Raw genomic sequence first — 16425 nt, 5'->3', positions numbered from 1 at the left:
CATGCGGTCCAATCACACAGCAGCCTCTGCTTCTGGCTCTATTGATTCATGCGCCTCCACTGAGCTCTTGGGCCTCATTATAAATATAAATATATAAACCTGTTTCCACCCACACTGGCCCTGACGGAGCATTTAGAGTGGACTCTAAGTGAATACATTAATGACAATATATCAGCTCTTTCCAAATAAATATCTAAATTGGGGTATTAATTAGAGGTAGTTTATTAGTTTTGAAGCATCTTTTTATTGTGAATGTCATGCTTCTCCGAATGGCATGTACAGTCTTTACTAAGAGGTTCAGAGATTCAGGGACTATATGTCATTCTATCTCCATGTCATCTTGTAGATGTGTGAACGTATAGTGTAGTACTTAACTCCACAGTGAGGGCAGACATTTGAATTCAATGCATCAGTGCTTCCCTCGCCATCAGCATTGGATCCCATATGGCTTAGTGAATGACCTTGGCAGTGACAGACTGTACTCTTAGAGAATTTGGCATAGCGCTGCAGCACATGGGTTTTGTGAGGGTTCGCACTTAGGGACTAGGACTTACGGGGGAGAGAGAGGGGAGAGGGAGGGAGCACGAGAGAGAACTTCTTTTGGGTTCTGCCGCAGTATGAAGGGGGGGTATATTATATACTAATATTTGAAGAGTGTGTGTGTGTGTGTGTACCTGCTCTAAGTTGAAAAGTGCATTAAAATGCTGTGTGTGTGTGTGTGTGTGTGTGTGTGTGTGCATTGATCTGGCTGTATTTCGCTGCCTGTCTACTGTGACTAGCGTATGCGTGTTTGCCCTAAGTCTATGTGCACTGACATTTTTCCTGTTTGTGTGTATCTGTATTTGCATGCATGTGTGTATGTGTATGTGCATACGTGTGTGTGTGTGTGTGTGTGTGTGTGTGTGTGTGTGTGTGTGTGTGTGTGTGTGTGCGCTGGCAGCAGAGGAGTCTGCTGATCAGCCCGCATCCTGAGCGTCGTGACTGGAGGGGTCATCTCCTCAGCATGCTGGAGCAGGGCAGTGAGCATGACATGGGGGCCCACCGCAGCATCCTCATGGACTGGGTCCGAGAGCAGAGGGCCAAGCACCAGGTCAGTCACGCTGGATTCATCCATTCATTCATTCATCTGACATGGACATGGTCCAGAGCAGAGGGTCAAGCACAAGGTCAGCCACCGCAGGGACCCAGAATACCCTGCATTAATTTATTCATTCATTCATTTATTCATTCATTCATTCATTTATTCATTATTTAATCATTCATGCAGTCAGTCATTCCTTGATTAATCTGACATAGACATGGTCTGAGAGCAGAGGGTCAAACGCCAGGTCAGCCACCACAGGAGCCCAGAATACCCTGCATTCATTCATTCATTCATTCATTCATTCATTCATTCATTCATTCATTCATTCATTAATGCAGTCAGTCAGTCAGTCATTCGTTCAGCTGTAGCAACAGTAACAGTCAACAGCAGCATTGGAACTGCAACATAAGCACACAACTAATACATCAGCACCAGATGTACAGTGCAAACAGCTATACATTAGCATCAGATGTACAGTGTTAGGAGTTTGTTGTGAAACACTCATTTCCAACAACTGTCCAATGAGTATTCATGGAATGATGAGGAGTTGGTTGGACTGTCCAATGAGTATTCATGGAACGATGAGGACTGTCCAATGAGTGTTCATGGAACGATGAGGAGTTGGTTGGACTGTAATGACCAGCAGTTCCTCTGTTTAAGCAGGGTCTGCTAGAAGCAGGGTTGAGGAGGGTTTACTCAGCAGCTTGTGAAGATTGTGAAACGATCTGATGCAGTTTGATTTCTGTAGAAACAAGGACCAACTCAACCCTCACCGTTTTCTGCTCGCTCTTTAAGTCAGCCCCTCTCTGAGTCAGCCCCTCTGAGTCAGCCCCTCTCTGAGTGATTTCTGCACGCTCTTTAAGTCAGCCCCTCTGAGTCAGCCCCTCTCTGAGTGATTTCTGCACGCTCTTTAAGTCAGCCCCTCTGAGTCAGCCCCTCTCTGAGTGATTTCTGCACGCTCTTTAAGTCAGCCCCTCTGAGTGATTTCTGCACGCTCTTTAAGTCAGCCCCTCTGAGTCAGCCCCTCTGAGTCAGCCCCTCTCTGAGTGATTTCTGCATGCTCTTTAAGTCAGCCCCTCTCTGAGCGATTCTGTTTGGCCGTTTAGCTGCAGCAAGAGAGGGCACTTGCACCCTGTCTCACTCCAATTACTGTACTGTGAACAGAGAGAGGGATGCAGGAGGGATTAGAGTTCCCAGGCCCTGTACCGCATTTCAAGATTTGAAAATAGATAATTATGTATACTGGCTTTGAGAGTTTGGAATAACTTCAGACACAGAGAGGTCCCTTGCTCCGCCTCTACTACTCCCTCTCTCTCTCACCATTCACCAGTCCCCTCCCTCCCTTCCTCCCTCCATCCCTCCCTCTTTTCCTTTTCTCTTTCTCTCTCTCTCTCTCTCTCTCTCTCTCTCCGTCTTGCTGTGATTATGTTATTAATGTGGCAGTAATCCCTATGTCCTCCTCGCATGCTCTTGTTATTAAAGTCTCTGTGACCCATTTTTCCCACTGATGCCAACGCCAATAGGCCTCTGCTGCTGTAATGCTCTCTCAGTCTCTCAGCACGTGTGGCATTACTCCTGGCATGGCGCCCTCTTCAGCGGGGTGTGATTAATTAGCTTATTATATTTACCTGCTTATTGTAATAGCATAATATGCTGAAGTCTAATGGGGGTAGACCTTATGCAGGTGTTGGCCAGTCTAGACCTTATGCAGGTGTTGGCCAGTCTAGACCTTATGCAGGTGTTGGCTAGTGATATTTCTGCTACTCACCTCACTGTCAATGGAGTTTAAAGGACGAGTTTCATCTGAAGGTAGTAATTGAACAAGCTAAAAGCTAACAGACTGGATTGTAGACAGCAACACCTTGAATTGTTGTAGCCTAATTTGGAGATATATTGACCTCTGCCAAGGTCGGCTTTGGTGTAGTTTGTCTGCTTGTCTTTCTGTATGCAACACACAAAAATACTGCCACAAGATTGAACAAGAACTGTGGCCCAGTTGTCATGAAACATTGTGCAAAGATGTAGTATGAGCACATTACATTACACACACACACACACACACACACACACACACACACACACACACTCTCTCTCTCTCTCTCTCTCTCTCTCTCTCTCTCACACACACACACACACCCTCTCTCTGCCATTTCTGTCAGCTGTCAGTATGGTGGACCCAAGGCAGTGATTAGAGAGATGATTAAAACAGCATGGAGAGGGAGCTGCAGCATGGAGTGATTAGAGAGATGATTAAAACAGCATGGAGAGGGAGCTGCAGCATGGAGAGGGAGCTGCAGCATGCAGAGGGACGATTATCAACTCACTTTCTCCGTCATTACCCCCCACTCTCCTTCCCTCTCCCTCCTCTCTCTGCCCCCAGCATGGTGTGTGGCCAGGGGAGCCGGTGCTGATGGTGCTGGATGACCTTGAGTTCCAGTGGCGCAGAGGTCGCCTGACCCACCTCCGCTCCGCCATGGAGCTGGTCATCTGGGCCGTGATGGCTGAGAGCGCAGAGAAGGTCTGGAGCCATGGCCAACACACACTCCAGATTAGGCCTAGTCTCAACACACACTCCAGATTAGGCCTAGTCTCAACACACACTCCAGATTAGGCCTAGTTTCAACACACACTCCAGATTAGGCCTAGTCTCAACACACACTCCAGATTAGGCCTAGTTTCAACACACACTTTTAGATTTATAAAGGCTGTGTGTGCTGTGTGTGTCTATAATATACTGATATTTGAAACGTTGATTGATATTTGGTGTGTTTGTGTTTGTGTGTGTGTGTGTGTGTGTGTGTGTGTGTGAAAAGTGCATTAAAATGTTCTGTGTGTACTCTGTTGTACGTCAGCCATAAAATACTTTAACCAGAATTGCTCAGACAAACCTCCTAACATCCACTAAACATCCTTGACTTCACTACAAGTGTTACCAAGTGTTATAATCTTTGACTCAAAATAAGTCAAAATCTTCTTAAATGAACAAAATTAAGACATAATAACAAGTAAATTTATCTGCCAGTGGAGTTGTTAATTGTATCTTAATTTAAGATAAGATTGAAGATTTAAGACAATTTAAGGTAAATTTACTTTTTTTTAAGTCAATTAATCTTACAAGAAAGCTCAAAGTAAGTATCTTTATATTAAAAACAATATTAACTAGATTTTTTTATCTTAATATAAAATCATAACACTTGGTAAGATATAATTTTTTGCAGTGTTGTCACTAAACACTGATTTCTTGTGTTGTTTCAGAGCAGAAGTTTTATGGGCAGAATAGGAGCTAAGCCCCTTGAAATGAAAAGTCAGAGATGAAAAGTTCTTTTGTGTTTGACGTTTAGTCGACTGAAAACATAATCAATCACTTTAAGGCTTAATGGTGATGATGTTGAAGTTAAGATCATTATCTAGAAAGCAACACTTGAACAGCAATGGCCACTGTCTGAAAGAAATGGTTGCAGATCTATACCAGACAGAATGGATATGTCCGGCCAGGTAGTTCAGTTTTAGGAGATCTATACCAGACAGAATGGATTTGTCCGGCCAGGTAGTTCAGTTTTAGGAGATCTATACCAGACAGAATGGATTTGTCCGCCAGGTAGTTCAGTTTTAGGAGATCTATACCAGACAGAATGGATTTGTCCGCCAGGTAGTTCAGTTTTAGGAGATCTATACCAGACAGAATGGATTTGTCCGCCAGGTAGTTCAGTTTTAGGAGATCTATACCAGACAGAATGGATTTGTCCGCCAGGTAGTTCAGTTTTAGGAGATCTATACCAGACAGAATGGATATGTCCGGCCAGGTAGTTCAGTTTTAGGAGATCTATACCAGACAGAATGGATATGTCCGGCCAGGTAGTTCAGTTTTAGGAGATCTATACCAGACAGAATGGATATGTCCGGCCAGGTAGTTCAGTTTTAGGAGATCTATACCAGACAGAATGGATATGTCCGGCCAGGTAGTTCAGTTTTAGGAGATCTATACCAGACAGAATGGATATGTCCGGCCAGGTAGTTCAGTTTTAGGAGATCTATACCAGAATGGATTTGTCCGCCAGGTAGTTCAGTTTTAGGAGATCTATACCAGACAGAATGGATTTGTCCGGCCAGGTAGTTCAGTTTTAGGAGATCTATACCAGACAGAATGGATTTGTCCGGCCAGTTCAGTTTTAGTTATACCAGACAGAATGGATTTGTCCCAGACAGAATGGATATGTCCCAGGTAGTTCAGTTTTAGGAGATCTATACCAGACAGAATGGATTTGTCCGCCAGGTAGTTCAGTTTTAGGAGATCTATACCAGACAGAATGGATATGTCCGGCCAGGTAGTTCAGTTTTAGGAGATCTATACCAGACAGAATGGATATGTCCGGCCAGGTAGTTCAGTTTTAGGAGATCTATACCAGACAGAATGGATATGTCCGGCCAGGTAGTTCAGTTTTAGGAGATCTATACCAGACAGAATGGATATGTCCGGCCAGGTAGTTCAGTTTTAGGAGATCTATACCAGACAGAATGGATTTGTCCGCCAGGTAGTTCAGTTTTAGGATCTATACCAGACAGAATGGATTTGTCCGCCAGGTAGTTCAGTTTTAGGAGATCTATACCAGACAGAATGGATTTGTCCGCCAGGTAGTTCAGTTTTAGGAGATCTATACCAGACAGAATGGATTGTCCGTAGTTCCGTTTTAGGAGATCTATACCAGACAGAATGGATATGTCCGGCCAGGTAGTTCAGTTTTAGGAGATCTATACCAGACAGAATGGATATGTCCGGCCAGGTAGTTCAGTTTTAGGAGATCTATACCAGACAGAATGGATTTGTCCCGACAGGAAGTTCAGTTTTAGGAGATCTATACCAGACAGAATGGATTTGTCCGGCCAGGTAGTTCAGTTTTAGGAGATCTATACCAGACAGAATGGATATGTCCGGCCAGGTAGTTCAGTTTTAGGAGATCTATACCAGACAGAATGGATTTGTCCGCCAGGTAGTTCAGTTTTAGGAGATCTATACCAGACAGAATGGATTTGTCCGGCCAGGTAGTTCAGTTTTAGGAGATCTATACCAGACAGAATGGATTTGTCCGGCCAGGTAGTTCAGTTTTAGGAGATCTATACCAGACAGAATGGATTTGTCCGGCCAGGTAGTTCAGATTTAGGAGATCTAGACAGAATTTTGTCCGAGGTAGTTCTTTTATCTATACCAGACAGAATGGATTTGTCCGGCCAGGTAGTTCAGTTTTAGGAGATCTATACCAGACAGAATGGATTTGTCCGGCCAGGTAGTTCAGTTTTAGGAGATCTATACCAGACAGAATGGATTTGTCCGGCCAGGTAGTTCAGTTTTAGGAGATCTATACCAGACAGAATGGATTTGTCCGGCCAGGTAGTTCAGTTTTAGGAGATCTATACCAGACAGAATGGATATGTCCGGCCAGGTAGTTCAGTTTTAGGAGATCTATACCAGACAGAATGGATATGTCCGGCCAGGTAGTTCAGTTTTAGGAGATCTATACCAGACAGAATGGATATGTCCGGCCAGGTAGTTCAGTTTTAGGAGATCTATACCAGACAGAATGGATATGTGTCCGCCAGGTAGTTCAGTTTTAGGAGATCTATACCAGACAGAATGGATATGTCCGGCCAGGTAGTTCAGTTTTAGGAGATCTATACCAGACAGAATGGATATGTCCGGCCAGGTAGTTCAGTTTTAGGAGATCTATACCAGACAGAATGGATATGTCCGGCCAGGTAGTTCAGTTTTAGGAGATCTATACCAGACAGAATGGATATGTCCGGCCAGGTAGTTCAGTTTTAGGAGATCTATACCAGACAGAATGGATTTGTCCGAATGGATATGTCCAGGTAGTTCAGTTTTAGGAGATCTATACCAGACCAGAATGGATATGTCCGGCCAGAATGGATATGTCCGGCCAGGTAGTTCAGTTTTAGGAGATCTATACCAGACAGAATGGATATGTCCGGCCAGGTAGTTCAGTTTTAGGAGATCTATACCAGACAGAATGGATTTGTCCGGCCAGGTAGTTCAGTTTTAGGAGATCTATACCAGACAGAATGGATATGTCCGGCCAGGTAGTTCAGTTTTAGGAGATCTATACCAGACAGAATGGATATGTCCGGCCAGGTAGTTCAGTTTTAGGAGATCTATACCAGACAGAATGGATTTGGAGGTAGTTCAGTTTTTAGGAGATCTATACCAGACAGAATGGATTTGTCCGCCAGTAGTTCAGTTTTAGGAGATCTATACCAGACAGAATGGATTTGTCCGGCCAGGTAGTTCAGTTTTAGGAGATCTATACCAGACAGAATGGATTTGTCCGGCCAGGTAGTTCAGTTTTAGGGCCCCTTTGTTCTTTCTCCAATGGTTCCATCACTGAACATACATTGCTTGTAATTTTGTAATGTGCCCACTTATAAGAGGTCATGAGCTGTTGAGGTTGTCTCCTGTAATCTGATAGAAGAATACTCCTGACATTCTACATTCTTTCTGTCTGTCTGTCTGTCTGCCTGTCTGTCTGTGTACCTCAGGAGACCATCCCCAGGCTGTGGTTGGCTCACAAACAGAAGAATCAGAAGATTGGTTAGTTGGTTTTCATCCATTATGTCAAGTGTAGATGTGATGTTTACAGCCATCCTCTCTATACAATCCCTTTCCTGTAAAAATGGCCTAACAAATGCCAACATTTCCAGTGTGAACTTGCACTGTGTTTTTACTTATGAAATACCTGTGTGTCTTATTTTCAGATGCAACTCGGTACATCCCACATGCATGTAAGTTGTTGGCCTACACACACACACTTTAAAGTAACAAATGGTAGCTGGGAGCTGCAGTTATTGTCTGAGAACCATTGAATTACAGTTTTTCTTAGCTGCTTTAGTGCATAATCAACATTAACTCGCACACTAGTTGGTGCATAATCATCATTAACTCGCACACTAGTTGGTGCATTTCTCGAAACCATTTGTGTGAACTGCACCACACAGTGAATTACAAATGCATCTAACTTGCTCGAAATACTGTGTTCATGACACAAAAGCAAATATTTATGCCAATCAACATGTTAGTTAGCCTGGCTCCGCCCACCTACGTACTTCCGCTCAATTTTCATTTCCCTTCAGTACGTCGTCTGGGTCTGCGGTATATTCGCGGGTTTTCTCCTGCAAAAATCTGTCCAATCAGCGAATAGAGGGGGTGGCTGAGAACGATGACGTTGAGGTTGTCCGCTAGTTTGAGCCAGACATACGTCACGACCAAACGTTAGCGATTGGTTATGGCAGATCCAGAGTGGCTCTGGGCAGATCCAATAGTTTTAAACTTCAACAGAATACTCACCTTCAAGGAAGTTAACGCTTGGCAATGGAAAGTGGCCAGACTCTCTGTAGCCTACATTATGAAATGTATGAGAGTCTGGTAGGACCAGGCTACATGTTAGTGCCATCGGAGTGAAAAGCTCCTGTGTCATCGTTATGAACAAGATAGTCAAATTGCTTTGCCATGTTGTCAATATAAGTGTTTAATCTGTAAACACTTTCTTATGACAATACACAAGGCTGCAGTTTGTTCTGTTTGACATTTCAACAGTAAAAAGTTACACATTACTGTATGTGGGAGATTGTAGATATGACAGGTTCCATATTTATTGTCTTTTTACGGTACTGTTTAGATTAGATTCGATTTGATTAGATTCAACTTTATTGTCATTGTGCAGAGAACAAGTACAAAGACAACGAAATGCAGTTTGTGTCTAACCTCTACCAGAGGTGCAAAAAAAGCAGAAAATTGCAATGTGATATTCGGTTGTTAAGTCCGATGTCACGGGGCCATCAGCTTTTTGGTCAAAAAACATTTACTAGCGCAGCCAGCCAGTTTTTGCAACTTCTAAACCTGGTCACCATCACCTCTGTTTTATTGAGAGTAAAACAAAAACAAAACCGCTTAACTTTAACAGAGCAATTACTATAGCTGTGCAGCCAGATGATACAATCAAGGGTTACGTGCAGGCTTCAAAAAATAGGATTTTATTAGGTTGAGGCAACAAGTGAGTAGTAGGATGACAATTTTCTTAAAGGCAACACTGAATAGCGGAAAAAAAAGTTTATTTTACTGTCTATGGAGAAAACCGAGCGGCTTTGAAAGCTGTTGTACCCGGAAAAATATTTATTAGTCAATTATTGCATCATCACTTAATAACCGAATACAGTTTGTAGCGCAGTTTGTTGACAGATTGTGTAATTCATTGTCACACAGAAAAGAAAGACCCAACTGTTTTACTGTACAGCAGTTATTTTTTACAGGAAAATGTAATAGAAATGACATCTGGTTCAACATTTATTTGTATGTAATGACTCAAGCAGGGTTTGGGGGAAGGAATATTCAACAGAGAACCTACAGTATATAATGCATTTGACCGCAATTGCTGATGTGAAATTGCACAAGCAATTGCATGGATGTAGCAAAGCATTTGCTGTTTGTCTGACGTAATGAGAAACTGCTTTTATGATGTGCACAAGTGACTAGATGGTGTGGAGTTTGAACTTTTAGTCTTGAGAATTTCATATCTGAGAAATATGACTGAGAAAAAACTAATACAGCTGACTGAGACTTTCTAGCTTCGAAATTCACATTAGCACATTCTCATTGATGTAGTTATCTTTATATTACTCAATATTTAACTCTCTGGCTGTCTCTTGGCTTTCAGTATGGAACTGGATAGGTGATGCAGCAGGTATATCTTCCAATACTTTCACTGTATATTAATATTTACAGAAGTGTGATATTTTTATCACACAGCATATATAATATAATATAATACAATATAATATAATATATAATATAATGATGATGATCCTTATCTACAGAGGAAGTGACCCTTGACTCCGAGACAGCGAATCCTGACCTTGTGATCTCCGGCGACAACAAGCGAATGCGGTGCGGCTACGAGAAGTGCGACGTGGCGGACTGCCGGCGGCGCTTCAACGGCTGGTGGTGCGCTCTGGCGGCGGAGGGCTTCAGCGAGGGGCGGCACTACTGGGAGGTGGAGGTGGGCGAGCGTGACTGGCGCCTGGGCGTGGCGCGGGCCTCGGCGCTGCGTCACGGTTACCGCTCGCTCAACACGGAGAGCGGCTACCTGACGCTGCGCCTGGAACGCGGGCAGGAGCTGAAGGCGCTCACCGTGCCCTGCACGCCGCTGCCCGCGGACCTCCCGCTGCCACGCAAGGTGGGCGTCTACCTGGACTACGAGGGCGGCCAGCTGTCCTTCTACGACGTGGAGCGCCGGGCTCACCTCTACACCTACACTGACACCTTCAGCCAGAAACTCTACCCAGTCTTTGGCACGGTCGAAGTGGTGAGGGACATGGTGATCCGGGAGGCAGGGGCAAGAGAACCCTGCTTCTGCCCTGGCCCGTGTCTCTGGAGCTAATTGCCCCCCCACCACCACCACCACCATTGCCATCCCATCATCCCCAGCTGATCAATGCAGTACAGAGGTGTCAGTGTTCAGGTGTAGACGCAAACACCAATGGCAGCAGACTGGAACGGATCAGAACCAAATCTGAAGCGGATCCAGTCTGAAATCGGCTGTTGGCCCGCTGTTTCCACTCATCCATTCAGAGCTTAAGGCCTTCTCAGGTACAAAGCAATTTGTGCTAAGTTGGCCGAGGGGTTTGTTCTGCACAAAATAGTGTTTGCTCAACTGTTGTTGCCCAACACAAGTAATTGGAAATTGGTTTAAGAGTGCAACAATGTTGAAATGTGTTGTGTCTGAAAACCCTATTACGCTCATTCGCAAATCTTAGTGTGAGAGTTTGTCACTTTCGAACAGTCCTTGATGCCTCACTCTCATGTTAGACACCCTCTATGTCCCTTAATTCACAGGATATTTGAGCCTGGATGTTGCACTTCCCATTGAAAACTGCAACAGTAGACCACGTAGAGCTCCATACTCTGGGATGGCTGACATGCTGAGCAAAAACTATTTTAAACAACAAACCATTTTTGAAATGAACCAAAACAAAAAAGACTAAGAGTGCTTTGGCCATGTGGCTCCTCTCACCCTTTGCATCTCGCTAATGCTTTCTTTTTTGCGTGTGTGCTTTTTGATTTTGATGTTCACTTGTGAAATGTTTCTGTTACACTGCTCTTTCTACCAGTATTGAAATAAAGATTTACCCTGTACGTCTTTTTCATCAACAACTTCTCTCTGGCCTCACGTAACTAATGCAGCTGTTCTTGCCATGTGAGATATATTCAAGATTTACAACATCAGAGCAATACAAAGTCAGTTCAATACAAAACAGACAGTCACACAGAAGATGTTTTATAATTATAATTTCATTAGGTGCAATGTTGTTGACATGCGTATTAGAAAACCATTACAGGCAGTGGTAAGAGTTCAGTGTATCTGCACAATGACCCAGTAGAGCCAAAACCTTTCAAACAAACATGGTAATGATTTTGGTATGGTGGAAGAAAATATGTTGACAACCTGTCCGACTACATCAATAGATCGTCAAGATATTGTTTCAACTGAACATCCACACCTAAAATGATATCAATGTAAAACTGAACGAATATAAAACAACATATCTGGAATATGATAATAATAAAAAAAATCAAAACAATCTTTCGTCTAAATACATTAACCCTTGCTGAAGCAACGAAACACTGAAAGCTGAATACCTGAAGCATAGGAGGACGCAAAAGATGTTTTAAAATTAACTTGAGTTTGATGTTCAGAAAGATGCTTCAAACCTAGAGCTGTTCAACAAACAATTTAAGAGGAAACAACTTGTGTAAAAATGACAGAGTCTTCTCAGTACAAATCACCTCAGATCAGATCGTAAGGCACAAATCCTACTGCCTACATGTAAGGGCATCGTCTTGATTAAGCCCCTGCAGATATACCAACAGGGCAACTCAGACAGGTGAGTAGATAGCCCCCCCCCACACACACACACACACACACTAGGCAGTTTCTGACCAGGGGTATTAAGGGGCAGAGAGTTCCCGCTCGCTGTGGGGCAGTAGAATCTCTCACTGGGGATAATCTCCCATAATCAGCCCTGGCAGACAGGTCACACTAATCCAAAGCCCCAAAGAAGATGCTAAACTACAGTAGGGGCAGAACAAGGGGTGCAGGTCTCAAATGGAACAGTGAATGAAGCTTCTGACCAAGGGGTTGGGGGCAGGGCACAGAGGGCATTTGTGAGCCGTTAATACCCTTCCTCAGAGGGCACTTGAGGCAGTTTGCAATGGCCCTGTGGTGCTGCCCTTGGAGGTGGAGGGTAGGACTGCAGTTTCTGTGAAGGGTCTTTGAGATGATATGAGTTCAAGTTCTACAACGAGACGGAACTGAATAGACCTGTGTGTTCCCATGGTGACCCTGAAGACGCGGGAACAAGGGAAGACGGTTTGTCATGCCATACTGAGGCTGTAACAGACTTTGGTCTCTCAAAAGGGTCATCTGTTTGTTTCCAGGAAAATTACAGGTAACATTGCTGACCTGTTTCTAAAACTAGTTTGTCCCTTTTGCATTGGCTTTGAGTATGTGTTTGTGTGTGTGTGTGTGTGTTGTGTGTGTGTGTGTGTGTGTGTGTGTGTGTGTGTGTGTGTGTCCTTAGGCCTCGTAGTATTTATTCTCCGTGCGCTTGGTCACACTTGTGCTGGAGACCACGCCCCTTTGCACCACTTCCTGCATCACCTGACGTGTGAAGGTTCCACTGCTCTCCATACGCTGACTGGTCATCATCATGCCCCCTGTGACCTCTACACACACACACACACACACACACACACACACACACACACACACACAGAAAAGGAAATAGTTTTTACTGTTTTGACAGACATTTGCTCTATGTGTTCTATTTCACGTATTTAAAGGCCTGTGTCTAGGCCAGTTTTAGGCCTGTCTTACGATCCTCACACACACCTTGCATATCTCCAGAGAAGTAGGGACCACTGAAATTGGTGTGTGTTACGTTGGTGTGAGTGGTGGATTCCCCTGGCATCTGGAACACCTCTCTACTGCTCATGGACTGACTGTTATACTGAGACATGGAGCCTGGAAAATGAGAGAGGACAAACACATTACAAATACTTTCAAATATGCAGACTGTTGAATAACTACAATACATTTCTAATACACATGCTGTAACAGAAGGATACTGAAATAACATGGATTGGGCTAGGTATGTGTGAACAGAATCGACTTACCGAAACATTAACACCCAATTAAAACCTTATAAAAAGTTAAGTCATTCAGTGTCTTCAGCATTCAGTAAACTATAATGTGTGTCATTAAACTGGCCCAAAATAACCCATATGATTTTAGAAGGCTAGTATTAGAGGAGCATCAATGTATTTCTTAAGAGAAAGAGAGAGAGTGTACCTCCATCCTGGGACTCGATGGTGATGATGCCTTCTCTCTCGGGCCCGAAGCCCTGGGTGGTCCGCGCTTGAACTTTGAACTTGTAGGGCACGTTCTCCTGCAGGTCAGACACTGTCAGGCTCGTCTCGGCATTGTCACCGCCTACCTGGAAGGAGCGCAAGTCACCTGGAACCAAACGAGAAACTGTCAAGATACTAAACCAAAGATTGGTCAAGAAACCAAACCAAAGAATGGTGAAGATACCAAACAAGACAAAAGTGGGTGTATCATAAACTGAAATATGCAATGAACGTATGAAGAGTTTCCTTCCAAAACGCTATACATATATATATACTTCATTTTAAGGAATTTTCATTAATCTTTTTTTGTTTGTTTTGTTTTTCCAGATAATATCACCGGAACTGCTGTTGCGTTCTGGAACCAAACTCTCCATATATGGCAGTGGTTTGATGTTCCGGAGTGCTCACCTCCTCCGTGCAGCTGCTGGCAGGTGACCGCGTAGCCCAGGACGTCCCCGTTGGGCTTCCGCGGCTTCTCCCAGCTCAGCTGCAGCGTGTCGGGGCTCAGGGCAGTGAACACCAGCGGCCCTGGGGCACTGGGCGTGCTCAGAGTGAACGGAGAGCCTGTGGGAGGACACACACACACACACACATGCACGCACGCACGCACACACGCACGTACACGCACACACAAACACACACACAAACACACACACACACACACACACACACACACACACACACACACACATACACACACACACACACACACACACACACACACACACACACACACACACACACACACACACACACACACACACACACACACACACAGGGCAGGGCAGGGCATCAGCGAGGGCAATAGGGCAAGGATATGGTGGTCATCCCCGCAAATGAGGAGATAGATAGGTAGATAGATAGATAGATAGATAGATAGATAGATAGATAAATACAGTAGATAGATAGATAGATAGATAGACTGATGGATAGATAGATAGGTAGATAGATAGATAGATAGATAGATAGATAGATAGATAGATAGATAGATAAATACAGTAGATAGATAGATAGATAGATAGACTGATGGATAGATAGATAGATAGATAGATAGATAGATAGATAGATTGGGTATGGAAAGGTAAGGAGTGAGTGAATGAATGTGTAAATGAATGAATTATTGAGAGAATGAATGAGTGAGTGAGTAAGTGAATGGATGAGTGAGAGTGAATGAATGAATGGGATGGATCATGAAAGAATGAATGAGTGAATGAATGAATGAACGAATGAATGAGAGTGAGTGAATGAATGGATGAATTAAAGAATGATGGATGGATGGATGGATGGATGGATTGATTAAAGAATTATGGATGGATGGATGGATGGATGAGGGTTGGCTCACCAGGCATGGGACTGAGGGGGCTGTTGGGGTCGACGGCGGACTCGATGGTGATGACGCCCTCCCTCTCTGGCCCCCAGCCCTCCTGGCTCTGACCCTTGACCTTGAACACGTACGAGTGGTTGGGCAGCAGCTCCTGCACCACCACCGAATTCTGCGCCGGGTTGGTCACCTCGATGCGCTTCATCTCGCCTGAAACGAGAGCATGCAGTCAGGACACGCACTTCTAGCCGTGGACTCTTGGTGGACTGGTAGGGAACATTCGTCCATTGCCTCAGTGGGCGTGTAACTATGCAACAGTGTCTGCTGCTGACCATGTGTAAGTCAGTCTACAAGCAAGCGCAATCAAAGCCCCACTTTCCCGCCTGCCTGCATCTCCAGAGGTGCGCCACTCTGGCTTCAGAAAGTCCTGCCGTGTGCTGGCACTAGCTGTGCACGTAACACAGATACATGAGTTATGCTCATTTAGATCAGCTGGTTTAGGGAATGGAGCAAATATGTGATCTTTTCATTTCTGAAGCTGCGTTCCCCACCTCTGCTCCTCCCCCTCTCCTTCTCTCCTCTCCTCCACGAGAAGTCTCCCCTCCCTCTGTTTCTCCCCTCCCTCCCTCCTCTCCTCTCCTCCATGAGAAGTCTTTCCTCCCTCCCTCCCTCCCTCCTCTCCTCCATGAGAAGTCTTTCCCCCCCTCACCTCCGTTGAGCAGCTGGTAGAGGACGCAGTAGCCCAGGATGTCCCTCTCACAGTGGGGTTCCTGCCAGCTGACCTTGAGGGCCGTGGGCCCCAGAGCCGAGAACACCAGGCGGGTCGGGGTGTCGGGGACACCAGGGTTCGTCCGGGACTCTGAAGGGTGGGGGGAAGGGAGGGGGGTGTCAGAACAATAGAGGAGACACACACACACACACACACACACACACACACATGCAAACACAAATACACACACACACACACACACACAAACACAAATACACACACACACACACACACACACATGCAAACACAAATACACACACACACACACACACACATGCAAACACAAATACACACACACACACACACACACATGCAAACACAAATACATGCAAACACAAATACACACACACACACACACACACACACAAACACACACACACACACACACACAAACAAACACACACACACGCAATACGCTTACCAATGCATAGCCCAGATTCACCTTTTTTGCCTAGCCATACCAGCAATAGTATTCGTATCAAGCTCATGGGTGGCTAACGAGCTGAGCTACAATCAGAGGAGTATATCCATGTTGTTTCTGTGTGTGTGTGTGAGAGAGTGCAGTGGGAGTGTGTTTCTGTGTGTGTGTGTGTGTGAGTGCAGTGGGAGTGTGTTTCTGTGTGTGTGTGTGTGTGTGTGTGTGTGTGTGAGTGCAGTGTGAGTGTGTTTCTGTGTGTGTGTGTGTGTGTGTGTGTGTGTGTGTGTGTGAGTACAGTGGGGGGCAGTGAAGCTGCAGGGAGGGTGTGGAGTTTAGATAGAAACCATATGAGTGTGTATCT

The 16425-nt window shown here is 44.7% G+C and overlaps 2 protein-coding genes across 3 annotated transcripts in view; one reads left to right on the top strand and one right to left on the bottom strand.

Annotated features, from left to right (window-relative positions):
* Window positions 1-11282, top strand: part of zgc:194990 (uncharacterized protein LOC568410 homolog) — a 16817-nt gene extending 5535 nt beyond the window's left edge. Inside the window, exons 5-10 of one of the 2 annotated variants that reach the window (XM_048245471.1) lie at window positions 944-1090; window positions 3465-3602; window positions 7634-7685; window positions 7850-7876; window positions 9805-9831; window positions 9965-11282. In XM_048245471.1, coding sequence (XP_048101428.1) covers window positions 944-1090; window positions 3465-3602; window positions 7634-7685; window positions 7850-7876; window positions 9805-9831; window positions 9965-10527 — 954 coding nt within the window. In that variant the 3' untranslated portion in view covers window positions 10528-11282. Of the gene's footprint in view, window positions 1-940; window positions 1091-3464; window positions 3603-7633; window positions 7686-7849; window positions 7877-9804; window positions 9832-9964 lie in introns of both variants that reach the window. The other variant, XM_048245469.1, reaches the window with a different exon arrangement.
* A 948-nt stretch (window positions 11283-12230) lies between these two features.
* The window catches only part of itgb4 (integrin, beta 4), a 33706-nt gene continuing 29511 nt past the window's right edge, over window positions 12231-16425 (bottom strand). Inside the window, exons 29-34 of the mRNA XM_048245468.1 lie at window positions 15587-15736; window positions 14899-15087; window positions 13965-14120; window positions 13498-13662; window positions 13039-13170; window positions 12231-12872 (exon numbers count right to left, since the gene is read on the bottom strand). Of these exons, the coding sequence (XP_048101425.1) occupies window positions 12724-12872; window positions 13039-13170; window positions 13498-13662; window positions 13965-14120; window positions 14899-15087; window positions 15587-15736 (941 nt within the window). The 3' untranslated portion in view covers window positions 12231-12723. The remainder of the gene's footprint in view (window positions 12873-13038; window positions 13171-13497; window positions 13663-13964; window positions 14121-14898; window positions 15088-15586; window positions 15737-16425) is intronic.

The sequence above is a fragment of the Alosa alosa genome, chromosome 6 (genome assembly GCF_017589495.1).
Source record: "Alosa alosa isolate M-15738 ecotype Scorff River chromosome 6, AALO_Geno_1.1, whole genome shotgun sequence".
NCBI classification, from domain to species: Eukaryota; Metazoa; Chordata; class Actinopteri; order Clupeiformes; family Clupeidae; genus Alosa; species Alosa alosa.
Note: the sequence above shows the minus strand (reverse complement) of the source record. Positions and strands in the feature narration are given on the sequence as shown.